The sequence below is a fragment of the Pteropus alecto genome, unplaced genomic scaffold (genome assembly GCF_000325575.1).
Source record: "Pteropus alecto unplaced genomic scaffold, ASM32557v1 scaffold224, whole genome shotgun sequence".
Lineage (NCBI taxonomy): Eukaryota > Metazoa > Chordata > Mammalia > Chiroptera > Pteropodidae > Pteropus > Pteropus alecto.
This window is the reverse complement of record NW_006436289.1, coordinates 6,659,710-6,687,416: the sequence shown is the minus strand read 5'-3', so window position 1 is coordinate 6,687,416 and position 27,707 is coordinate 6,659,710. Positions and strand designations below refer to the sequence as shown.

At 37.7% G+C, this 27,707-nt stretch overlaps 1 protein-coding gene and 1 pseudogene across 1 annotated transcript in view; both read right to left on the bottom strand.

Moving 5' to 3' along the window:
- Positions 1–23,007, bottom strand: part of ARHGAP20 (Rho GTPase activating protein 20) — a 98,454-nt gene extending 75,447 nt beyond the window's left edge. Inside the window, 3 exon segments of the mRNA XM_006927018.1 lie at positions 1,103–1,185; positions 21,129–21,131; positions 22,906–23,007. Coding sequence (XP_006927080.1) covers positions 1,103–1,185; positions 21,129–21,131; positions 22,906–23,007 — 188 coding nt within the window.
- LOC112480480 lies at positions 6,107–6,225 on the bottom strand (annotated as a pseudogene).
- Positions 23,008–27,707: the final 4,700 nt, after the last annotated feature.

Below are 27,707 nucleotides of genomic sequence, written 5' to 3'. Positions count from 1 at the left end.
TTCAAAAGTCATTTATATATGGCACTTTAATGTATTACTGTATTTATTTGGTAGAATATCTTCCTAATTAAATTTTGATTAGGCTTCTATTAAAAGTAATTTACATTTCCTGATCAACCCAATGACTAAAGCATGTGTCTTTCGGGGTAAGGTAGGGTGGCTGCCGGAGTCTGAGAACTTGCTGAGTCTAAGAATGACCTAGTATTTTGAAAGTTTCACTAAATGTAATTTACTAAATAATATATTTTTGGCATTAAAAAAATGCCATGCCTACATATAGATTTTATGTTAAATTAACACATAGAAATATCAGAAATGACCTCACTTTAAATGAAAATGATAAGGATTTCTCTTTAATAAAAGAATTTACAGATTAGGGGAAAATCATCACAATATTCGTTTGAACATAAACTCAGAGTTCAAATGTGATTTGAAATTAATAAATAAATTAATGATTGAATATCCATTTAATTTCTAGACATTATAAAAGCTTTTCTTAAAAAGTCCACTGAAATAGTATTCAGTCTCAACAGGTGAAATGATCATTTCAATAGATATTTAGCTTGTTTTTACATTTCAAATTTTGCTGATTAATTCACTAATTAATTTAACCAATAATGCCTAAAAGAAATCAACATTCCACTTTCTCATAATCTTAATCTGGTTATCTTTCTTCAAATCTAAAATGAGTAACAATTTGTGTTATACCCATGCACAGGCATCACCTTATGATAAAAAAAAAAAGGCAAAGTTTTGTGGGTCATCAAACATGTATGGTGGTTAAAAGCACTCATATTTAGTACTCTGATTTCTAATTGTTTTCATAAATAAATTTTAACAATATGTGGAACTTTCATGTTTTTACCATGTGATACGAGAGCCACTTCTGAACCAGTTTTAAAACAATCAACCATAGTTACCAGCTCTAAAAGGCTTTATGATTTGCAAAAAGAACAAGCCTTATTAAATAATCTCAGGACAGAAGTCATATTTCCTATTACTAAAGAGAGAATTCTGGTGCTGATAAAAAAATCAACAAACAACCCCACATATAAAAAAATGTAGCCCATACAAAATGCATAGTATAAAACTTTTCACTTACTTGGTACTAGGCTGTTTTTGTAGGGCTTTATCCAGGATAAGAGATGGAGCACTCCTCCTCCTTTCAGCTAGTGTTTTCATTTTCTATTGAGGAAAAAAAAATCAAAATGAAGAACACATGGCTTGTAAAGAAAGTAAATGCCAATTTTCAATCCAATTCAGTAACTTTTTGCCTATCTCTGCCTATAAAGGAATCTGCAATCTCTTTAGAGAGATAAAATAATAACATGTAAACTAGGATACTAAGTGTGAAAAAGTGGTATAGGCAGCAAGTTTTTTTATGGTCAGAGAATAAGCAGATTAAATGCTAACTAGAGTATTTGAGGAAAGCAGTATCACAACCATTACCCTTTGTAGCTAACATAAATATTGCATATTATGTGTCAGGCCCTGTGCTAAATACAGAACTGTATGATCTCATTTATACTCTAAAATGCATCAAACGTGGTTCTATTATCTCAGGGTAGGCACCAAACTGGGCTTCGAGGAAAGACAGGATTTGAAAAGACCAAGTAAAGAGACAAAAATGTTAAAGCAAAGGATGAAGACTAGACTCTTACACATTTAATAGACTTCTAATTTTAAATATTTATACTTTTGGGAATCCCTTCTTCAAATAGATTTTTTTGCTATAATTTTTTTAAAAAACTTTTTTTTTTTCTTTTCTAAGCAGCATACACATACAGAATTGACTGTATAATTTAGGTACTCTGTTTCAGAGGACTTCAAATTTGTGGTAGATGATGTTTTATTCAACTTGAATTATTCAGGTAGCTACTCTCTAAATTCAATCTTATATATTTAAGATCTCTAGATAGAGTCAGAGGGTCTGCTACTGAATATGGATGAGTAAAATTAACAATAGAGTAACAAACAGCCTTGAATGAAGTTAAGGTTGTATCACCAAAGCCATTCTTTCTGTTCTACCCTCTCATCCTACCACTACAACAGTTCTCACTACTGCCTGAGGGCCTAGGCCAGCCATGCTTGGGATCTAGATGCTGCTCTAATAGCAACCACATCAAACTAACTGGCTCGGTATCAGTATTTCATTATATGATTCATAAAGGAACTGCTTCTTTGCTAGTAAAATAAAACCTAGACCCTAGCATAGGAATAGAGATAGAATCATTCAGTGACAAGGGAATGTTGGACTTCTTTGGCATAGTTCTTATCCTTCAAATTCACCATGACCCCCAAGGATCCCTTCCAAATTATTACTGTCACCAGTACCATGGCCTCAAGTGTTGCTGTTCTTGCCATTAATCCTTGGATTACATGTGGAGACCACATGCCCCTTTTTTTTTCCAGGATCTATTTACGATGCTTTGAACTCTGAAATGTGCCCAATCCTTTTAAGTTTACCTGGGCCCCTTACCCTCTGTCTCTTTTGACCTTGAGGTTCTGCCTAGCCGACCTTCAGGAATGGGGGGTGTTCTTGGACATATCTTATTAACCTTGCTTCTGTTGCCCCTAACCCTCTGACACCACTGTCAGCATATCCAAGCTCCTAAACTAGATCTTCATTAATAAATGATTTTTAACTTCAATTTCTTTGGCTTTCAGATTTACAAAGAATTTGGAAAGTGTTCAAAAGACCACCATAAAAATGATTTAGTATGTGGAGAAAAGAAAGAGCCTATGAGAAAATTTAAACTGATCTGTAACTCTTCATTTGGAAATAATAAGAATCTCCAAATGAATGCAGAGAGTTATAATATGGAGGATAGTAAGGGTCTTCCAAGGAAGATGAGGCAAAAAGAAACTTGGCTAACTTGTAGACTGAGAATTCAGGTTGATCTTGGTTACCGGTTCTTTGAAAAATTTACAAAAGCTGTGAATTAAATTGTGTACATAATTAAATTGTGTACATAAAGATTCCCTAGGGCTTCATGGAACCCAAATATGGAAGCTTCTGATATAAAGAAATCTTTCTGAGAGTGATCGTTGTTAAACATGAGAATGCATAATCAAAGAAGGGAGACACATTTTCTTCTGTAAAGGTGCTTTGAAAATAGTTTTTCACGGAGACCTAATGTAGAGAACCATTTGTATATATAGTAATTAGACTACATTTTCTTAGTTATAAAATTGTCAGATATATGGGTCAAATGGAGTGTATCCACCTTACCTAGTGGACTCATATTCAAGAGCATGCAATCAAACACAGGCAGAATTTACTTGAGATCTTATTGTTTTACTGAGACTTAACCTACCACTAATTAGATATGCAACCCCAGGTAATTCAGTCCCTTCTCTGGGCCTTCATTTCCTTATCTAGAAAATGAGACGATTTGGACCATGTAGTTACTTAGGTACCTTTAATTTCTGATAGTCTCATGTTAAGTGTCCACCAAAGACTCACCCTAGATATGCAAGAAAATAAAGATTTCATACATCACTCATTTAGAATTCACAGGTTTCATTTCTCTTATAAGTAACAAGTCTTAAGGGTAGTCAATATAATGGGGGCATATTGGGTACATAAATTGTGCCAGGCCTAGTATATGCCTGGCACAAACTATACACACAAAAAGTGAAGGATTTTTGTGAATTTTAAAGTTCACTCATTCTCCACATCTACACCACTGTCCCAAAACACACACAGAAAACAAATGAACAAACCTTTATAGGACTCTGCTGGAGTGTTGTCATTAAGAAAATGTAAGCATTTGATATGGAACTGGATGTTAAGAGTCAACCTTGTACACTGCAGACTACATTTCTTTTTTTTTTTTTTTGAGATAATGTTGACATTTACCACTTTGAGCCACATGGTAAACATTTCTCTGATGATAAAAAGTTAAGTGCTTGCCAAGAAATGGTACTGGTACTGGAACAACTGGCTATCCACATGCAAAAGATTGAAACTAGACTCTTATCTCCCACCATATACACAACAACTCAAAATGGATCAAAGATCTAAAAGTAAGAGCTGAAACTATAAAAGTTTTAGCAGAAAACAAAGGTAGAAATATTTGTGACCTTTCATGAGGCAATGGTTTCTTAGATATGACACCAAACGTACAAGAAACAACAAAAAAAACGTAAGCTGGATATGACTATTAAGATTAAAGGACACTATTAAGAAGTGAAAACAAAACCTGAAAAATGGGAGAACATTTCTGCCAATCATAAGGGATTCACATATAGAATATATAAAGGATTGTTACAATTAAATAAAGACAAATAAGCCAGTTCTAAAATAGTCAAATGATCTGAAGAGATGGTTCTCCAAAGAAGATATACAAATAGCCAATGAGCACGTGAAAAGATGTTCAACATCATCAGCTATCAGGGAAATGCAAATCAAAGCCATGAAATACCACTTTATACTCATCAGGATGACTATGACAGAAAAGACAAATAATAACTGTGGAAGAGGCTGTGAATAAATTGGACTCACACATTGCCTGTGGGACTTTGAAATGGTTCCATCACTTGGAAAGTAGTTTGGAAGTTCTGCAAATGGGTAAATGTAGTTACTATATGATCCCACAATTCCTTTTGGATATATACAAGAGAAATGAAAACAGAGCCACACAAAAACATGAATGTTCACAGCAGCATTATTCATAATAGTCAAAGAGTGGAAACATTTTCAATGTCCATTATGACACTGATGAATGAATGAACAAACTGGAATATTAGTTGGCAATAAAAGAAGTACTGATATGTGCAACATGGACAAATGTTGAAAACATTATGCTAATTAAAAGGAGTCAGTCCCAAAGGACCACATTTTATATAATTCCTTTTACATGAAGTATCCATAATAAACAAATTCATCCATAGAAACTTAAAGTGGTTTAGTGCTTGCCGGGGTGTGGGGAGATGAAGGGACTGGGATATGATGGTAAGGGGTACAGTGATTCTTTTTGGAGTAATGAAAATGCTTTAAAACTGACCGTGGTGGTGGATGCACAATTCTATGAATATATGAAAGTCATTGAATGGTACACTTTAAGTGGATGAACGGTATGATGTGAGAGTTGTATCCTGATAAAGCTGTTAAAAATTAAAAAAAGCTAACGACCAAACTCCTAAACCACTGGGCTCCATCTCAGCAAACTGATTCTGAGCCAGAAGCTATAATTTTTTTGATTTGTATAACAACCTTGTGAAGTATAATACATAAAAATGGAACTTATTTGCTTTTTGTCCAACATGGTTTTGTACTAAATGTTTGAGTGGCTGTCCATTTGAATTCTTCAGCGATCTGAGGGATAAGCCCACCTACCCATTGTGGTTTGCCACCATTTCTCCCCTATGCCTCCAGTGCCCTAACTCAGTCTTTCTGCATAGTAAACTCTCAATGGCTGTGTGTTACGTCAATGAATTAACACTGACTATATTAGAGAGTTTAAGGTGGTAGCATAGTAGTGTGTCTATTTAGGAAAATGCAGTTGTAGACAGGTAACTGAAGAAAAAATGTTTTGTTCTATTTTCAACAACTCAGAAAACAGTTTACGTAAAAAACCTAGATCTAGTTTCTCATTAGAATTTTAACCATGTCAACCAGGAGATACAGTACTATTTTTGGAACTTCTAAATAATTCTGAATCTGGTTATTCTTAGTTTAGATTAAAGAATAAGAAAGCCTATCAAAAAAAAAAAGGAACAGGATAAAGATTTAAGTTAAATGAACTGCAATTTTTCATACTTTGTTTTTTCCAGTCCCTTCATGAAGAAAAAAATCAAGCATTTCAGCTAAATTTAAGTCAAATTCGAACATTTAAATTTAGCATAGCATTAAAATGGCTCTGAGGAAAGCTTTTAAATACTCAAGTTTCAAGGCTAGAACAAAAGTTTACAAATTTACAAATTAGCATATTCAAATTTGACTATTAATCCTGTTGTGGCTAGTCTGAACAATTTCTTGTCTTCTATACATGCCTGCAGCATTTATTTGTGGAGACATGCCTCAAAGACACTGGCTCTGTAAGGGAACAAGAAAGTTATTCTTTTGCAAGGACCTTGTCAGTTTACAATCCCTTATTTTTTAAGCCTACAGGGCTTGGTCTTCCTAGGTGGTCTCCCATCCAAGTACTAACCAGGCCCAACCCAGTTTAGCTTTCAAGATCAGACGGGACCGGGCTTGTTCAGGGTAGCATGGCCATTGATAAGAAAGGTATTCTTAACTTCGCTTCTATGTCTTATTTTCACAAAATGGTTTTGACCACTGGGAGAGCTGAAGCTTCTCACTGTTGTTAGTTTGGTCTCTGAAGAGTAAGATCTTCTATTTACTCATAATCCTCTCATCCAGAATCAATCTGACCATTAATTAAAGCAAATGTCCTGACAACACAGATTACTGTAAAGGAATAAAAGTTCTTTTCTGAATTTAAGAAATGTTTTTACTTTGAACTATCTTTCTTCTTTCTGTGAGACACCCACTTTGGAATAAAATAATTACAATTGATGTTTTTATTTTTATTTTTAATTTTGCACCTCTTTCAATATCAATGAGTTTAAACTTTGTTCTATGAGCTTACCAATAATTTCAATTTAGTCTTCATTTTCTTTTAAGTCTGTTAGTCTAGTTGTACAGAATTGTTTCATCTTATTTATATTTTGGACTTATTTAGACATTGCATATACCAGTTCTCTGTCAAAATGTCACAATTATCTTTTCTTAGTTTATTGATAGTTTTAAATTTTTTATTCATGTAATGAAAATTACCCTACAATTGCCATTCAGGAAACTAATTTTACTGCCGTCAAATCATTAAATGTTTTTCTGTATGTTGTCTTTCAGGGCTTCTTATTTAAGAATTTTCTTAACTTGAAATCTTCTGCCACATTTTATCTAAGAGCAGTCAGCTGTAAGTTTAATTCCTTTGAAAGTAGTATGTTTCTTTGTGTGTGCTTTGAAGTACCTAAGTAAATTAGCTTTATTTTCTCGTGGAAAACCAGTGGACCTGAAACCATTCATTTAAAATTAAAAAAAAGAAATAAAATAAAAAACATGAGAATCAATGTAATGTAGAAGAATGCGCATATGGCTAGTAGACATTAGACTTACATTCTGGATCTTGATTCTATTACTTAACCCCTCAGAATCCTCTCTATACAACTATTACCCATGACAGACCTGTAGCACCTGTCTGAATGTCTAAGAGGCCTGGCTGAACCTCTTCCCTGCTCTAATTCTATCTCTGAGCACAGGGAGGCCTGTGTTCAGTAGTTAAGAACTTAGTAAGACAAGCCGACCAGGTGAAACCAAGGTATCTGTCTAAATGACCTCCCAAAGATTTAAAAACATTTTTAATTTTTTTACGTAAAAAAATTTTTTAAGCTTATTATTTATTTATTTTATTATGGTTGTTCCAGCACCATTTCTTGGCAAGCAGTTAACTTTTCATCATCGGAGAAATGTTTATCATGTGGCTCAAAGTGGTAAATGTCAACATTATCTCAAAAAAAAAAATGTAGTCTGCAGTGTACAAGGTTGACTCTTTAACATCTAGTTCCATAATAAAATAAATTCAGTAAGTTTCAGGTGTACAATTTAACAGTAAGGTGTGTGTGTGTGTGTGTGTGTGTGGTGTGTGTGTATATACATACATACATACATATTGCATTGTATGTTCACCACCCATAGTTAGATTTATTTCTGTCACCACATATTTGATCCCTTTTACTCTATCTACCTCCTCCCTCCCCTCCCTCTCCTCTCTCCCCTCTGGTAACCACTAGTCTATTGTCCGTGTCCATGAGTCTTTGTTTGTCCTTTTCGTTTATTGCTTTTGGGTTTATATTCCACACATGTGATATCATGTGGTTTTCAACTTTTTCTGTCTGGCTTATTTAGCTTAGCATGATTATCTTGAGATCTATCCACGTTGTTGCAAATGGCAGTATTTCATCTCTTTTTATGGCTGAGTAATATTTCACCGTATATATGTAACATAGCTTCTTTATCCAATCGTCTGCTGTAGGACACTTTGGCTGCTTCCATGTCCTGGCCACTGTGAATAATGCTGCTATAAATATCAGTGTGCAAATATTTTTTCGGATATGTGTTTACAAGTCTTTGAGGTAAATATCCAGTAGAGGGATTGCTGGATCATATGGTAGATCAATTCTTATGAGAAATTCCATACTATTTTCTGTAGTGACTGTACCAATTTGTAGTTCCACCAGCAGTGTATGAGAGTTCCTTTTATTCTGCATCCTCTCCAATACTTGTTATTGCTTGTCCTGTTGATAACAGCTATTCTAACAGGTGTGAGATAGAATCTCATTTTGATTTGCATTTCTCTAATAACTAGTGAAGTTTAGCATCCTTTCATATCAAGTATTTGTTGGCAATTTGTATGTCTTCTTGGGAGAATTGTCTGTCAGGTCCTCTGCTCAGTTTTTGATTGAAGTGTTTGTTTTTTTGTTATTATTGAGTTGTACTAGTTCTTTGTATATGTTGAATATTAGGCCCTTATTAGAGGTGTTGCTTGCAAATATATTATCACCATACAGATGGTGGTCTCTTTACCTTGTTGACGGTTTCTTTTGCTGTGCAGAAGCTTTTTAGTTTGATGTAGTCCCATTCATTTATTTTCGCTTTTACTACCCTTGCCTTTGAGGTCAAATTCATAAAATCCTCATTAAGTTCAAAGTCCATTAGTTTAGTTTCTGTGTTTTCTTATATGCATTTTATTGTTTCAGGTCTTCTATTCAGGTCCATAATCCAGTTTGAGCTAATTTTGGTGTGTGGTGATAGACAACAGTCTGGTTTCATTCTTTTGCAGGTAGCTTTCCAGTTTTCCTAGCACCATTTATTGAAGAGGTTTTCATTTCTCCACTTTTTGGCTCTTTTGTCAAAAAGCATAAATATGAGTTTACCTCTGGAATCTTGATTCTGTACCACTGCTCTATTTGTTTGTTTTTCTGCCAATACCATGCCATTTTGATTATTGTCACTTTGTAGTATATTTTAAGTCAGGCAGAGTGATGCCTCCAACCTCTTTCCTTTTCCTTAGGATGGCCTTGGTGATTCATGCTCTTTTGTGCTTTCTGACAAATCTGGAAAATTTTTGTTCTATTTCTTTATAAAATGGCATATTAACGGGAATTGCATTAAATCTGTATAATGCATTAGGTAATAAGGTCATTTTAACTATGTTGATTCTTCCAATCCAAGAAAATGGAATATCTTTCTATTTCTTTGTATCTTCTTCGATTTCTTTTAATAGGGTCTTATAGTTTTGATCTTTCTTTACCTTTTGTATTTTGAAGTCTATTTCGTCTGATATTAGTACCACTACTCCTGCTTTTTCTCTGAATGTCATTTGCTTGAAATATCATTTTCTACCCATTCACTTTGACTCTATACTTGTCTTTGGAACTGAGATTTGTCTCCTGGAGGCAAAATATGGTTGGGTTTTGATTTTTGATCCAATCTGCAACTCTGTTCCTTTTTATTGGTGAGTTCAGTCCATTTACATTTAGAATGATTATGGAAATTTGTGGTTTTCCTATAGCTATTTTATCTTTTGCTTTCTGGTAGTTTGGTGTCTCATTGTTTCTTTTCCCTGTGTTTCTGTCTGTTTTAGTTTGGTGGTATTTTATGATTTTTTCCCTCTATTTCCCTTTTTAATGTTATGTGTCTCAGTTCTGGATTTCTGTGGGATTATTATTATTTGGGGGTTGGGTTTTGTGGATTTTTCTCTCTGGTCCTTCTTCTGTTATGTTATATACTTCACTTTTCAATCTTTGGTGTGTGGTTACCATTACTAATATGTAGAGGATATTTATATATATGTATATAGTAGTCCATTTTCTTCTGTGTGTGCTTTATCTCCATTCCCTTTTGTGAATTTGGATCTTTGAATCCTCCCCTTTTCTGTTACTGTTGTCTCAATTTGTCCCTATGTATGCTGAATGTTCATTACTATATTGCAATAGCAAATCTCTTCTTATCGTTTAAGCTTATAATGCCCTGTTATTAATAAGGGCTGCACTCCTCTGCTTCTATCTGCCTGCTAGTTGCCTTACTCATAGTTATGTATTTTTTTTGTCATTTTGTTTTAAGTGAGCTGACCCCTTTCATCATTTCCTGTAATGCAGGCCTCATAGTGGAGAATTTCCTCAATTTTTGTATGTCTGAAAAGGTCTTTATTTCTCCTTAATATCTAAAGGAGAGCTTAACTGGATACCTTATTCTTGGTGGTAGTTCCTTTCACTTAATAGTTTGAATATTTGATTCCACTTCTTTCTCACTTGTAAGGTTTGTGCTGAGAAGTCTAAGAATAATCTAATGAGTTTTCCTTTATAGGTTACCATCTTCTTTTCCCTGGATGCCCAGAGAATTCTTTCTTTGTCATTGATTTTTGATAAATTTCATATACTGTGTCTTGGAGAAGGCCTTTTGGGTTGAGATATTTGTGTTCTGTTGACTTCTTGAATTCCAAGCTCCAGCTCATTCCTTAGATTTGGGAAATCCTCAACTATTTGTCTGAAAATGCTTTCTAATCCCTGCTCTTTTTCCTCTCCTTCAAGAATGAGAATTATTATTATGTTTTCTTTGCTGATGGTATCAGCTAGTTCTTGTATTTCTCTGTCATTATTTTTCATTCTTTGGTTTCTCTCTTCTTCCTTCTGATTTGTCTTTGATATCACCAATCCTTTCCTCTATTTAGTCGACTCAATTTCCCAAGCTTGCTATTTCTTTTTTCATATCTTTCAAGTGTGTTCTTCATTTCCAGAAGTTCTACTTGGTTCTTTTTGAGGGTTTCAATCTCCTTGCTGAAAAAAACATTCTGCTGCTCTATTTTTTTTTTCAATTCCTGGAATTGTTAATAGGAATTATTTTGGCTCTCAATTAGTTTTTTCAGAAGTGCCATCCTGAACTATTTATCATTTAAGTCACTTATTTCTATGTCTGTAAGCTTATTTTATGGAGATTTTTCCCTTTCTTTCTGAGCTGCCTTGTCCCTTTGGTTGTTCATGGTATTTAATGGAATATTTCTCCACCTGGGCACTAATGGATGTGTGTTCTCCCTTTTGTCCAGAGAAAAAGATTTATTATATGAAGTCTCTCTTTAGCCTGTTGCTAAGATGGCATTTTTCTTTTAGTTTCCAGTAGGTGGCATCTAAGCCTCTTGGATCCCTCCCTGCTTTATATAAAGTCTTAATAATGCCTTTTTTTCTTGTACATATTCAATTACGCTCGCTACTCTCAGTCTCAGTCCCTGTCAGTATTAGCAACAGTTTTGGTAGAGTTTTCTCAGATCCTCTGGGTCTTGGATGATGTTCAGTCTTGGAGGATATGGGGGGATTGGCCCTCTGTGTTGGGGGATGGGAGCTGCAGCTGAGGCTCCTGTTTTGCAAAAGTAGCTGGTAATAACTGTTGCTTCTCTGCTGTCCCCACTTCTCTTGTTTCTGTCCTGAACCCTGGGCACTGTCACTGCATGAAGCTCACACCTCTCTCAGGCAGGGCTGTTCAGGGAAACCTGCTGCACCTTTTCCCATCCCCTGCCTCTACCATGGAGCTCTGGCTGGGAGAGGCAGCTTCTTTGTTTCTCCCAGTCTACACCTGACTTCCATGGTTCTGACTTGTGGTAGCTCTTATGAGCAGATCCCTTGCTTAGATGTGCTTATGTGCAGGTTGGGTGTTTTTTGCTGAGTTTTAGATGTTCAGCTTATTGTTGTTTCAAGAGGAGAGATCTGAGGACATTTCTCACTCTGCCATGTTTCTGTTCTAAAAATTCTTTATAATAGCTCCATGGAAAATAACAGTTACTAGTCCCATGACTGTTCACCACTGCTGCATTGCCATGGCAATGGCTAGAAGTGATCATAAAGAAATGGCATGGAACCCTGATCCCCAAAATGAGCCCCTTTCCCCTGGAAAATCTATGAAGTTTCCTCCTCCCTATTTACATAAACCTCTCCTTCATTTTTATTATCCTATTTTAGTCACCTCTCCACCGCTGAGGGAGGAGAAGTTTATCTGAGAGCTGCACTCTTACTTCTCTGGTCTCTGGGCATAGAATAAAAGCTTGCACTATTAATGCTAAGTTTTGGGTTGTGACTGGCTTCCCAACATACCTACTGGAAGAAGAACCCCATCTGTGGTCCTAAAATAAGGGTCTTTCACCCACTGATAACAAAATGACATAATGGTCCAAACTGCCACAAAGAATCGAACTAAGATTATATACGTGAGAGTGCTTTGACATGGAAAGCACTGTGATAGTGTAACATATAGAGTAATGATTTAGAGTGCATAAGTATTGTACATAAACCAATATGATAGCAGAACTCCCCTTATATATGATTCTTTGTTTCTCTACCTCAACCCTACCCATGCAGTCTTCTGGAGTTATAGCCATGAACCTTCAAGTTGGCTGGAATTTCTTCTTTGGCAAAGCCACCAGTTTCAAGATCCGGTCATAATTCCCTTTCTGTAGCACCCTTGAGTAGGCAAGGTCAATGATCTCTCCCTCATAATCCTTCCAGGGCAGGGCTTCACTGCATTTTTCATATCATGGCCCATACGAAATGATATTATTTGTACATCCATGGCACACTATAATAAACAAAGGGGCTCTCTGGTTGCTCCAGTACCTATTCATCTTCCTGAAGGTTAAGGGGCTGAATGTATCAGACACATCTGCAATGGTTGCCTACAGCAACCTCTCACTTTCCTCATGCAGGGCGGAAGAGTATGGTGATCAAATCCCAAACCTATACTTGTTAAAAACAGATTATGTTAAATGAGAATAAAAAACAGGCCGACGTCTATCCAGGTTCAGACAGAGTATAACCTAGTAATGGCTACTGTTGAAGTTGTGGTTCAAGAGGTTGAATATAGGGGTATAAGACAAAACACAGATACCTTCTTAGGTGTAAATCAAAACGCAGGTAAACAGGGAAAGCAAAGGCCACAGAGCAGCTGGGTTTTTCAGATCTTTAAAACATGAGCTGATGTGGGTACATTCCATGTTCAGGTTCCACATACTAGTGACCAGACTTCCTAAAACAGCCATCATCTTTCAGTTGTGCCATGTGACAGCTGTCTGTCAAAATTAGGTCAAGGCTGCTCAGCACAGCACTGTCATACACAGTGCTGATATGGCTATTTCTGCTGTCAGTTGGATGTTTCTAAACTAAACTTGTCCTAGATAAAGAAAATGAGACTGAAACAAAATTATAAAATAAACAGAGCTGTCTTGCCTACCAGCCTCATTATTGATGGCTGAGAGAAGGCAGTTTCCTCTGCTCTCTTCCCAGACTTCCACGTTGTGGCTAAGACTTCAGTGAATAAAGAAAATCTAAACATCACCCCCATCCTAAGTTGCTTCAGAATACTGCAGTTGCCATTATCAAATTGATCATTCACCCTGCAGGCTTTCTGCACACATCAGGATCTGTAGAGTCCAGGTGATCTAGAACATTGAAGATAACCAAAGAAAGAATAGGAGAGAAAACTTTTCACTCAATGGAAGTTTATTTTAGAGGTAGTCAGTCAGCTTAGGCTACTAAAACAAAATAACACAGAGTAGGTGGCTTGAACAGTAGACACTTTTCTCACAGTTCTGGAGACTGGGAAGTCCAAGGTCAAGCTGCCAGCAGATTGGGTTCTTGGTGAGGGCCCTCTTCCTGGTTTGCAAACAGCTGCCTTCTTGCTATATTCTCACATGGGGGACACAGAGAGAGTAAGCTCTCTGGTCTCTTACAAGAGCACTCATACCGTCATGAGGATTCTGCTCTCCCATCCTCATCTAATATGATTATCTCCCAAATGCTCCCACCTCCAAATACTATCATACTGGGGATTAGGGCTTCAACATAAGAGTGCAGGAGACACATTCAGTCCACAACAGAGGTTTTTGACAAATGCTCTGGGGACATGAGGGGTATGAGTCATAAAACTCTATCAGAACACATTAATAAAATGTACTCAATTGCTTCAAGGCACTGTATATATGAGCGTATGTACTTATAGGCATGTACATAGTTTATAACATGTTTCAGTGGCACTTTAAACTGAAATCTTGTATATTTTCAGTTATTGATATCTTCTAGGAAGGCAAGCTTTATAATAACATATTTTGTTTAAGTTGTGTGTTATCCTATATAAGGCACAAGATGTCTCTACTTTGAAAAGAGCAGCCACCAAGTCCTGGATGGTAGGATGAGAACTGTGAAAGAATTCAGACATCTAAATGATTGGAGTTGGCATTTTCGTTTTCTGCAGGTACTGAAAGTCGTCTTTTGTCTCCCAGTTCATTGGATATGTTCCAACTTTTGCCCTGCAGACCTTTCACCAAGTCATAACCTAAGAGAATGTCAAATTCTCAGGGAACAATAAATTGCTTCACAACAATCTTCACTTCAAACAAAAGCAACAACTTCACTATTTAAGTATCTGTGATTGTGAGTTTTCAGTCTATAAGTTACAACAAGGCTCAATAGCCAAAATTAATGATTACTTTTTACACAAAAGTGGAAAAATAAAGGACTTTCTTTAACTTCCATGTTATAAAAATTTGCACAAAAATTAATTTTCCTTTTGCTATGTTAAAATGCATTACTGTGTTCACATTTTAAGTAAAAATAACTATGGAAGAGTCTTTTCTTATTCTTAAGATTCACTCTATAAAATGTTTACTGACTTGAGAAATTTTCAACTGGGTTTTCCACACACATGATTTCTCATGGTACAATCATCTGAGGTATATGGTTCAGTGCACCCATGTATAACTTCAAAATACAGTTACAATTTGGGGAAATATGCTAAGCTTTCCAACTTTAGAAAGCAGGACTGAAATATCAGCATGGAAAGCAGGACTGGCTGAAGGGCTCCTGAAATAGAAGTGCCTTACATGAAATATCTGAAAACGACAGATACCAAGGCATAAAAATCACAAATTTCCAAAGTAATTAGACCATTGATTGCATCATTGTCACTATTCATTAATATTTACTGGGATGGTTAATTTTATGTGTCAGCTTGACTGGCCTTGGGGTGCATGGATTAAACATTATTTCCAGGTATGTCTGTGAAGGTATTTCTGGGTCAGTCTAGCACTTGAATAGCTGGATTCAGTAAAGCAGACTGCCCTCCCCAAAGCGGGTAGGCATCATTCATCCCTAGGGGGCCTTTCTAGAAAAGTGGAGGAAGGAGGAATTAGCTCCTCCCTTTTACCCCTCACGGTTGAGCTGTAATGTCTCATCTTATCTTTTCTTGCCCTCAGAACAGATGGTGGTAAATTACACCACCAGCTTTCCTGGGTCACCAGCTTTCCTGGGTCTCTAGCTTGCAGACAGCAGATCACAGAATGTCTATTGACCTGTTTCTCTGGAGAACCCTGACCAATGCATTTACCTAACGGTGACTGTGAATATAACATTCAATGGTAGATAGAGAAGGTAGAGACTCTGCTCCCCAAAGCATAAAATTACTTCTCAAATGTGCTTTACTCAGTTGTTACATATAATTCAAATCTACTCTCTCCTGTATCTTATGTTGCAAATAATAACAAATACATCTATAGCCTAGTTAGAAAGAAACATAGTGTTTGAAGATCTGGGTTCAAAGTGCAGCTCTGTTGCATACTGCATGTAGCCTTGGCAGGGCTCAGTTCCTTCTGTAAGAGTAAGTTAATAACACCTACCTCATATAATTGATGTGTATTATATATAGTTTAGGCATTCACTTAAAGAGATTTTTTAAACTTCTTTACTATTCTATAAATTACAAACAGTAAACTTTTATCTTTTTGCTCAAGTTGCTACCTTATAATATTTGATATTTATGACCTTCAAGGGTGACTGCTCTGAAGAATAGTGTTATGGACTGAATGTTTGTGTTCCCCTAAAATTCATATGTTGAAACTCTAACCCCCAATATAATGGTATTTGGAGGTAGGGTCTTTGGTAGGTGATTACATTTAGATGGGGTTGTGAGAGTGGTGCCCCTATGATGAGATTAGTGTCCTTACGAGAAGATACTAGAGATATCTAGCTCTTTCTCCATTCCTAAACCCCTTAACCTCCAGCAAAAAGATGATCAACTACAAGCCAAGGATCTAAATTAGCTGGCATCCAGATCATGGGAATTCACAGCCTCTAGAACTGTGAAAAATAAATATCTGTTGTTTAAGCCATCCAGTTTATGATATTTTGTTATGGCAGCCTCAACTGAGTAAGACAGATAGCATTCACTTATTTGCATATGAATATTCCTGTATTAAATTCAAAGAAATAAAACTCTTTTCAGTGCTTTACATATACTTTCACCTGGTAGAAGATACTAATGGCCTCTGTACCATTTTCAAAAGTGTTTACATATACTTTCTTCTTTTGACCCATAAAAACAACCTTGTGAGATATACAGGCTATAGATTATTACCCCCATTTTATAGACAAAGAAACATAATACAGTCAGAAGTTAAGAGGTCATATCAGTGATAACAGAAGCCATTTCTGATCAATCTAATGAAGTTTTTGATAATTCCTGACTTGTCTCGCCAAAACAATCTCATGTACCTGACTTTATGCAATTAACTTTTTAAATAACACCAGAAAAGGATTCAGTAGGATACTGTTTAACTATGAGCATAATATTTTTCTCAGTATTAAAGAGAGTAAAACTAAAGCTTACTCACCAAGATGTGAGTAAGCTTTAATTTAAACTCCAGTACAAGATAAACATGTGGCCAAAGCTAGCTCCTGGCGATGTTCTACCATGATCTGCTATAAACAGATTTGGACCCAGAGAATGTAGACAAAAAATAGAGAAACAAGTGTGCAAAAGCAGTTTAAATTTTTCAATTAGTATGTGAAACCAAAGAGTAAGGGTGGTTGAGTATGATACAAATTGTCCCTACTGAAATTATTCTACTATGTGCTTCCATTTCATTTCACAAAAACTTTTCTGTTCAAATGTGGATAGCCTTAAGGATACATTATCCAGAAGAATTATCCAGAATTCTATCTGGAATGAGTTATCTATATGCTGCTGTTATACTTTAGAGCCACATTTTTAGAAATTAATGTATAAGTCTGTTGTAATTCTTTGAATATCCTCAGAGATTAAAATCTTTGGTTTCGGAAATAGTCATATCATCTGAATAAATAAAGGTGAATAAACCAACTAGGTAATTCTGCTTAAGGTTAAAATAATAAATGTGGCTATAAAATAAAGAGACTTCTTATATGGCATCTACAAACTAACTCCTCAAACACATAATGCTCTTTCCTACCTCAGAACCTTTGAACAACTGCTTCCAGTTCTTGGAATTTTTTTATAGCATGCTCTCTTTCACTCATAAAAGAGTTGTGTCAATTAAAAGAGGTCTTTCTTGAACACCCTAATGCCAGAGTGGTCTAGTTATATATCCACATTTGTCTAAATCAGTGTCGTGTTTGTTTCTCCAATAACAGTTATCACTGTTTATTAATTTTTAAAATTATTACTGTTTTTGTCTCTTCCTCTCAACCTATGCTATCCAATACAGTAACCACTAGACACATGTAGCTATTTACATTTAAATTCAAATAAATTATAATTAAGTAAAATTAAATTTAAAAAAAATGACCAGTCAGATTTCATGAAAATTAAGAACTCTGTTCTTTTAAAGATGCTGTTAAGAAAATAAAATGACAAAGCACAGAATAAGAGAAAATATTTTCAAAGTACATATATGATTAAAGACTTGAATCCAGAAAATATAAATAAATCTCAACACTCAGTAAGAAAACTAACAACTCAACTAAGACTGGGCACAATATTTGAAAAGGCACTTCACTAAAAATAACATATGGATGTCAAGTAAGCACATGAAAAGATGCTCAGCATCATTAGTCATTAGGGAAATGAAATCAAAATCACAATGAGATATACTTTATACCCTCTAGGATGGCTATTACCAAAAAGACAGATAAGAAGGGCTGGAGAAGATTTGGAGAAACTGAACTCTTTCTACAATGCTGGTTATATATAATTCAAATGATATATAACAGTTTCTTAAAAACTTAAACTGTTAAACTAAAATATGACCCAGCCATTGAACATCCAAGTATTTACTCCAAAGAAATGAAAGCACAAATCCATATAAAACCTTGTATATGAACATTCACAGCAGCTTTGTTTGTATAGCCAAAACCTGGAGCCAACCCAAATACCCATTAATAGGTGAATGGATAAACATACTGTTGTTTATCCATATGATGGAATATTTCCTAGCAATGAAATAAACTACAAATACACACAAAAACAAGGATGAATCTCAAAATAATTATATTGAATTAAAGAAGCCAGACCCCCCCCCCAAAAAAATACACAGCATGATTCCATTTATATAAAATGCTTGAGAGTGCAAATTAATATATAATTGCCTAGGAATAGGAAGAGAACAAAAGGATTAGAAAGGGACATGAGGAAACTTGGGGGGGGGTTGTAAAAAATATGTTCATTATCTTGATAGTGATGATGGTTTCACAGGTATATACATACGCCAAAACTTATTGATTTATATACTTTAAATATGTACAGTTTATTATATGTCAATTATAGCTCAGTGAAGCTGTTAAAAAATTTTTAGTTCCTCAGTTGTATCAGCCACATTTCAAGTGCCTAGTAGCCACATGTAGTTAATAGCTATCGAATTAGATATTATAGATAAAGGGTAGTCCCATCATCACAGAAAGTTCTAGCCAACAGTGATGCTCTAGACCAGGGGTCAGCAAGCTATACACCGGGACCCACTACCTGTTTTCTAAATGAAGTTTTGTTGGGACAGTTACACCCATTCATATATATTGTCTCTGGCTGCTTTAGCACTATAATGGCAAAGTGGGTAGCTGCAACAGAGACCTTATAGTCTATAAACCTAAATTATTTACTATCTGGTCCTTCAAGAAAAGGTTTGCTGATCCTGCTCTGAATCACAAACTCTGAACGCAGGGGCCATATCTGTCCAGTTCACTGCTGTACATGATCCAAATAATATTGAGTACTTAATATACAGCACTGTCTGAGGCACCAGGGAGGCAGCCTTGAACAATACAGGTAAGGTCCCTATTCTCATGGTTTTCACAATCTGGTGAGGGGTTCAAGTAACATAACAAAGAAGTAAGTAAGAAAATATCAGGCAACGAAAATATCAGGCAATGCTAAGATGAAAATAAAACAGAAGGTATAGAGATGATTAAGGGGCAACTTCCATTTAGGTTGTCAGGACAGGCCTCTGGGAGGACCTAAGATCTGAACAATATGAAAGAGTCATCACTGCAAATATCTGTGGCAGGAGCAGAGGGAACAGCAAAACCAAGGCCTCAGTATATGAATTTGATGACTTGATATTGGAAAAAGAAGGCCCACATGGCTGGAGAATATACAATCAATTTGGAAAAGGTAGATGAGTTTGAAGAAGTAGAGAGGGCTAAGAGAAGGTGTCTGAATTTTATTTCATATATGATGGAAAGCCACTACAGGATTTTAAGTAGGTGAGCAACATGACTGATTTACATTTTTAAAGATCACTTTGGTGCGGCTAAATGGGGACTGGGTTCGGGAAGAGTAAGAAATGTGTTAAAAGTTAGGGAATTTTTGCAAAGGTACGAGAGAAAGATGGTAATTTGGCTTGGACTACAGTGTCAGCAGTGGAGATGAAGTAGAAGAATTCAAGATATGTTTGAAGTGATATTTGACTGAACTTTTCAATGGTCGTTGTAGAGTGAGGAGTTGAAGATGAATCCTAGATTTTTTGCCTTGAACAACTGGGACACAGTAGTATGAATTATTGATATGGGGGACATTATAGATAATAAGAGCTAATATTTAGCGAGGGCTTATTATGTGTCAATATTCACTTAATTTCACATGTAATTTTTGCAACAATCTTGAGGAGGTAGGTATTACTGTTATTTTCATTTTACCAATAAGAAATTGAAAAGGTTAAGTAACTTACCTAGGTCAGAAAGCTAGTACCAATACAACGGAGATATGAACCATAAGTCATCATACTCTAAATTTCACCACACTGTATATAAAACTACTTCTAGGCAGTGGCAGTACCACTGAACAGACTCCCAGGATGACTAATTTGAAAGATATTATTGAAGATCACCTTATTTTCACAGACTACAAGATATTAACTTTTCAAAGCACTCTCTCCAGTGTTATGTCTTTGATTCCCATTTTATAAATGAGAAAACTGAAACAAGTTAAATGATTTTCTCAAGATCACTGAGATATTAATAGAGCTAGAACTAAAAGCTAAGTGAACTTATTCCATACAGTGGTCTAGCCAATAAACTTGCCTTTGAAAATTTTGATCATTCAGTTAGAAACACATTTTACATCACTACCCAAGATACATATACATATATGGAACAGAGAAAAAGAATTATATCAAACAACTCTCACCCTTACTAATGTACTCATATTTTCTTTCCTATTTCATTTTTTAAAGTGTTAATTGTATCTGGCAATTTAAACAATATTGACCCAAGCCTTAGCAATTGACATTACAACCACATAAGTAGACTTTTTTTAGAAATGCCTCATGACTCTCTAAGACTACCAAGCACCAAAAAGGCAAAATGAAGCACACTCAAAAAATCAACCTGGTGAGTATATAAGATACACAAAGACTGATTCATAAGGGTATAAATGGCAATGATTCTACGAGCTACTCTTTGGAAATATTATTACTTTCTATTGCTAATATGGAGGTCTGAAATCAAACAGATATGCCTAGTAATATTTAAAATAAGGAGAGATGCACTTTTCTGGAAAAAAAAACAAACATTTAAAGCAAAATAATACGTTCTTCAACCTCACTCCTACCACAAAGCTGTAGAAAGACTACATTTGCAAAATATATTTCCTTAAAAAAAAAGAAAGAAAGAAAAGAATAAGGAAAAGACTAGATTGGTAATGTAACCCATTATGGTTTATAATGAAGGACAACATCTTAAGATGCAAAGCAAATGGCAAAATGGCTTAAGATGAATAGCAAACTTTCATTTATGAGGCAAGTACTACCTTACAAACGATCAATCCATTCTAACACTTTCTCCCTTTGCCAGTACGCTTAAGCTTAATTACTCTTAGTAAAAAAAGGAAGAGAACTGTTCAGGAATATAAATCTTTCATGTTTCCCAAGTTTACAAGGATGAAAATTCCTTTAAAATCTATGTCAATTACTGAACATTCATTTACCTTGACAAATGTAATGATAACCTGGTAGATACACACACACACACACACACACACACACAAACACACACACGCATGCACACACAATCCCTGCATCTCTGAAGGGGAAAGACGACAAGGACAAACCGAAGCCTCAATACATCAAAGGCTCAGCTGGCACCACAACTGATACATCATGTTCACTCCTAGATGGCTCCGCGACACGGCCAAGGGCCTTGAGAGTTCATACTCTTCTATACTCGGCGCACCGATCTTACCTGTCTTCAACTGACCTCTAGCCAACCCAAGATGCTGGTGGGAAGAGTCGTGAAAGGCAGTAAGATCCGGACAATCAGGGAGCCTGTGTAACCCTCTAAGGCTCTAATGATATAAATGCAATGCATGAATATTTATTTTAAAAAAAAAGAAGAAGAAGAATTAGATGATCCTTCTAATCCCGATTTGTTTCCAGAGAAGGTGGAAGAACACCACCAGGAAACAGAGCAAAAACGGCCAAATATCAGAAGGTCTCGGGGGGAGGGAGGGAGCGAGAGCAGACATGACTAGAAACACCCAAATCAATTCCTCAGAGAGAACAGCAGAGGCCGGCTGCTGGCGGCCACGTGCACTTGCTAAGGGAACCTTTCCAAAGAAACCTGACCCGATTGGAATCAGCACGCCGCACGGCGGCTGCGTTTATCGTAACGGAACGCTACAAGTTGTTGCCCGCATCCCTCCTCCCAGCATTGACAGGGAACACCCGCGCCGCCCCCAGGCCCACAGGGACGTCCCGACCCCTCTCTAGCCTCACCAAGTCCCTAGGGTAAGGGGTGGAGCGCAGGGCGAAGGCCCCTCGCCCTGGCTCTCGTGACCCTCCACCGCAGCCCACCGACCCCACCCAGCCCGGTTCTAGGCGGAACCAAATCTCCATGTCCCCGCGGTGACGACTGTTAGCATCCAGAGCATACCTACTAGTCTGACCACCACCACCACCTCAGAGACCTGGAGTCGTTCCGGGAGCGCTGCGTTGGGTGCAGTAACCCTCACATCACCCAAGCCCTCCCCACCCACCCCAAATACAGCCGAGCTGCCACGCCACCAAGTCCAGGTGAGGGGCCTGAGCCCCGCAGGCGCCGCTGCCCGGCCGCCTACCTTCCTCATCGCTGGTTGTCGGGCCCCGCCGGACGCCGTCAGCCCTCACGACCTAGGAGCTGACCCCGTCAAGAGACGGTGAGCGTCCGAGGCACCTCGCGGGGGACTAGGGGCCAGGCATCCAGAGGGGCCAATGCCCCAGTGCGGGCTCTCGCCCCCCGGCTGGGGAGCGGCGCTGCCCGCCGACCCGCGGCGTATGGAGCCTGGGAGGGAGGGTGCTGGGTCCGATGGGTGAGTGATTACGACTCTAGGCGCGAAGAAAAGGGGGTGGTTTGAGAGACGGCGGTGTCGCTGGGCGGGTACGGCGGGACTGTCCTAAGACTAACGCAGCGGGCCTCGAGCCTGGAGCGTTAAATCCCCGCAGCGTCCGGCTCGCGCGCGGCGGTGGCGGGCGCGGAGAGCGAGCGCCGGGAGCGGGTCTGCTGCTGCTGCTGCTGCTACGGCGGCGGCGGCGGCGGCAGTGGCAGCGGCGGGCGCGGGGTCCAGCTCGGCATCCTCACCTTAGTGCCGGGGCCTCCTGCGATCCGAGACACTCCTGTCAGGGAGGAGGAGCGTCCCGGGTGGCCCCCTAGAATCTCTTGCTGGGGGGACATCGCTTCCATGAAGAAGATTTTCAAGCAAATCCCAGCCCAGGAGGCTACGTGGTCATGTCCGCGGGACGGCGGCTGGTGGGGCGAGGACGCGCGGCGCGGAGGCGCCTGCTGCGCTCAACTAGGGAGCCGGGCTCCGGGTGCCGGCAGCGCGCCTCCCGTCGGAGCCATGTACCACTGCCTGCGTCCTGCACCGCAGGCTGGAGGCGATTGCAGCAAGGCGACAGCGGGTCCGCGCCGCGGCTCGCCCTGCCTCGGGCCCGCCCCCTTTGCGCTGAGCTCCGGGCGCCGAGACCCGCCCCCGGCAGTCCTCCTCCAGCCTCAGCCCTCCCCGCGGTGGCCCCCGCCTACGGCGCGCTGGGCACGGAGTGTTTCTGTATATATGTTAGGGAACAGGCGACTGACTGACCTTCTCAGTTTGACACTCCCAGTGGGTGCAGCCCAAAGGAACTCTCGGGTTTGTGCCACGAACCCGGGCCTCCACTGCACAGACACGCTCCTCTCCCGCCGTCCAGCCCACTCGCACAGACCCCATCCCTTCCAGTGCTGCGCCCGAGGCGAAGGCGCTGCTGCAGCGCATTCATCAGCGCAGCTGTGGCGACCTCAGCCTGAACGGAGGAGTTGCAGTGATTCCTGCCTCGCTTTCAGCAGACTGCAGAGGGGTCCTCCCACCCCCATTCTGGAGGCCTCGGGATGGGGTTGCACATCGCGGAGTGCCGCGGGTGTACATGTTTGGCAGCCCGCAGCATCTCCTGACCTCTTGTGCAATCTCGAACGTTAACCTCTTTGGGTCACCCTCCTTGGCTTCTGAAGCCGCGGGTCAGCAGCCCCCTCACGGTTTGCACCATTGGTTTCCGCTGTCTGCGGGCAGCAAAGACTGGGGCATTCCAAACGTGAAAACGCACTGAAGGAAAATGCTTGCAGAGAGAGGACTCTGAAATTTGGCATAGCTACTGAGCAGTCTACAATATGTGGAAGTGTTTATCAGATATCTGCGCTGAGAGCATAACTTCCTGTTAGCCCAAATGGCAATTTTTTTAAAGGCCAAAGAATAATCAGAGGGAGGGGATAAGGAATCGACAAGGGTTGAGCATTGCTGCACTTTGCAGGACTGGCTGACTGGTGCTGATGATTCAGTAGGTGGCATTCTTCCCTTGGAGTCAGGACTACATAAAGGGGAGATTAGTCGTGAAGGACAACACTCTATGATACCAGGTTGTTGAAGGAGGTCTGTTTTTTTTTTCGTGGTAAGGAAAAAAAAAATCGAGGTTCCTGCCGAGTTGGGCTGTTATCAGGACAGGTTGTAAAAGAATAGGGCTCTGGCAGGCTCTATTCCAAGCAGGAGATGCTGTCCAAAACACACACATACATATACACACACCCACACACCACCATAACCACCAAAACCCAGAATTGTTTATTGTGGAAGTAATGGGGAGAAAATGTCCCAGCCCATTTTAAGCCTTGTCTACATCGCATTGTTTAAAGTAGGCTTACGCAAATCATGCATATATATGTATATATATACACACACACACATACACATATACATATAAAATTATATAAATCATGCTATTATAGAAATCATATATCAATCGTCTTTTTGCTGCTTACAACCACAATTGAGATTTTTGTGAATTTTATACTGCAGAAGGCTTTGAAGTTCCTTTCATTTGTCGTTGAAGTCATCCTATTATAATTCTTATCATGACTGGATGATCTCAATTTTCCTTACCCTGCTTGATTTTACTATTTATTTATTTATTTTCAAATACAGTTGACATCCAACATTATTTTATATTATTTTCAGGTGTACAGCATAGTGGTTAGACATTGTATAATTTATGAAGCAATCCCCTGATTAGTATAGTACCCACCTGGCACTATTTATAGTCCCTACAATATTATTAACCACATTCTCTATGCTGCACTTTACATCCCCTTGATTATTTCATAACTACCAATTTGTGTTATTTAATTCCTTCACCTTTTTCACTCAGCTCTCCAGCTCTCCCCTGTCATCCATCAACCATCCATTTGTTTTCTGTATCTATGAGTTTGTTTCTGTTTTGTTTGTTCGTTTATTGTGTTCTTTAGATACACATATAAGTAAAATCATATGGTATTTGTCTTTCTCTGACTTATTTCACTTAGCATATTACTTTCCAGGTCCATCCATGTTGTCACAAATGGTAAGATTTCACTCTTTTTTTATGGCCAAGAAATATTCCATTGTATGTATGTTCCACATCTTTATCCAGTCATCTATTGACGGGCACTTAGGTTACTTCCATATCTTGGCTATTGTAAATAATGCTGCAATGAATGTAGGGGGTGTATATATCTTTTTAAATTAGTGTTTTAAATTTCTTCTGATAAATACCCAAAAGTGGAATTACTGTGTCATAAGGTAATTCTATTTTTAATTTTTTAGGAATTTCCATAGTGTTTTGCATAGTGGCTACACCAGTTTGCAATCCCACCAACACTGCACGAGGGCTCCCTTTTCTTTACGTCCTCACTAACATTTGTCATTTGTTTATTGATTATAGCCATCCTGACCAGTGTGAGGTGATATCTCATTGTGGTTTTTATTTGCATTTCTTTCATGATTAGTGATATTGAGCATCTTTTCATTTGTCTGTTGGCCATCTGTATGTTCTCCTTGGAGAAATGTTTATTCAGGTACTTTGCTCATTTTTAAATTGGATTGTTTTGGTATTGAATTGTATCAGTTCCTTATAAATTTTGGATATTAACCCCTTGTCGGTTATATCACTGGTGAATATCTTCTCCCATTCAGTAGGTTATCTTTTCATTTTGTTGATGGTTTTCTTTGCTGCACAAAACCTTTTTAATTTGATGTAGTCCCATTTGTTTATTTTTTCTTTTGTTTCCCTTGCCCGAGGAGATTTATAAGAAAAAAATTGTTACTAGGAGCAATTATAGAGAGTTTACTGCCTATGTTTTTTATCTAGGCATTTTAGTTTTGGGATCTTACATTTAAGTCTTTAATCCTATTTGAGTTTATTCTTGTATATGAAGTAAGAAGGTGGTCTAGATTCATGTTTTTGCATGTATCTGTCCAGTTTTTCCATCATTTATTGAATAGATTGTCTTTAACCCATTGTATATTGTATCCTTTGTCATATATTAAATGAGCATAGAGATGTGGATCTATTTCTGGGCTCTCGATTCTGTTTCATTGATCAATGTATCTGTTTTTTATGCCAATACCATGCCATTTTGATTACGGTACACTTATAGTACAGTTTGATATCTGTAGAGTGATATTTCTAACTTTGTTCTTCTTTTTAAGATTGCTGTGGCCTTTCTGGGTCTTTAACGGTTCCATATAAATTTTACTATTATTTGCTAATTGGTATTTAGTAGTGATTGCCATTGGTATTTAGTAGTGATTGCATTGAATCTATAGATTGCTTTGGGTAATATGGGCATTTTAACAATATTAATGTTTTCTATCCATGAGCAAAGTATACATTTCCTTTTATTTCTATCTCCTTCAGTTTCTTTCTTCAATGTCTTATAATTTTCCCAGTACAAATCTTTTACTTCTTTGGTTAAATTTATTTCTAGGTATTTTATTTTATTTTTCTGATGCAATTGTAAATGGGATTGTTTTCTTAAGTTCTCTTTCAGATAATTCATTATTGGTGTATAAAAATGTAAACTATTTCTGAATATTAATTTTGTATCCTGCTACTTTACTGAATTCATTTATCAGTTCTAATAGGTTTTTTTTGGTGGAATCTTTAGGGTTCTTTATATATAGTATCATGTCATCTGCAAATAATGACAGTTTCAATTTTTCTTTTCCTATTTGGATGCCTTTTATTTCTTTTTGTTGTCTGATTGCTGTAGCTAGGACTTTCAGTATTAAGTTGAATAAAAGTGGTAAAAGTGGAAATCCTCGTCTCATTCCTGATCTTAAGGAAAAAACACTTTTAGTTTTTCCCCGCTGAGTGTGATGTTAGCTGCGAGTTTGTCATATATGGCCTTTATTGTTGAAGTATGTTCCATCCATTCCCGCTTTGCTGAGAGTTTTATCATAAATGGATGCGTTTTGTCAAAAAATTTTTCTGCATCTATTGATATGATCAAATGACTTTTATCTTTCAATTTGTTAATGTAGTATATCATGTTAATTGATTGGTGGATATGGGACCAAACTCAAATCCCAGAAATAAATCCCACTTGATCATGGTATACGGTCTTTTTAATATATTCTGAATTTGGTTTGTTAATATTTTGCTGAGGATTTTTACATAAATGTTTATCAGGGATATTGGCCTATACTTTTCTTTTCTTTTCCTTTTTTTTTTTGTAGTGCCTTCATCTGGCTTTGAAATCGGGGTAATAATCACCCGGTAAAATGAAGTTGGGAGCCTTCCATCCGCTTGAATTTTTTGGAATAGTTTGAGAAGGGTAGGCATTAATTCTTCTTTGAATGTTTGGTAAAATTCACCTGTGAAGGCATCCAGTCTAGAACTTTTATTTTGGGAGAGTTATTTTGATTACTAATTTGATTTTGTTAGTAGTAATCAGTCTGTTCAGGTTTTCTGTTTTTCTTGATTCGGTCTTGGAATATTGCATGTTTCTAGGAATTTATTCATTTCTTCCAGATTGTCTTATAATTGTTTATAGTATTTTCTTATAATCCTTTGTATTTCTGTGGAGTCAGTTGTCACTTT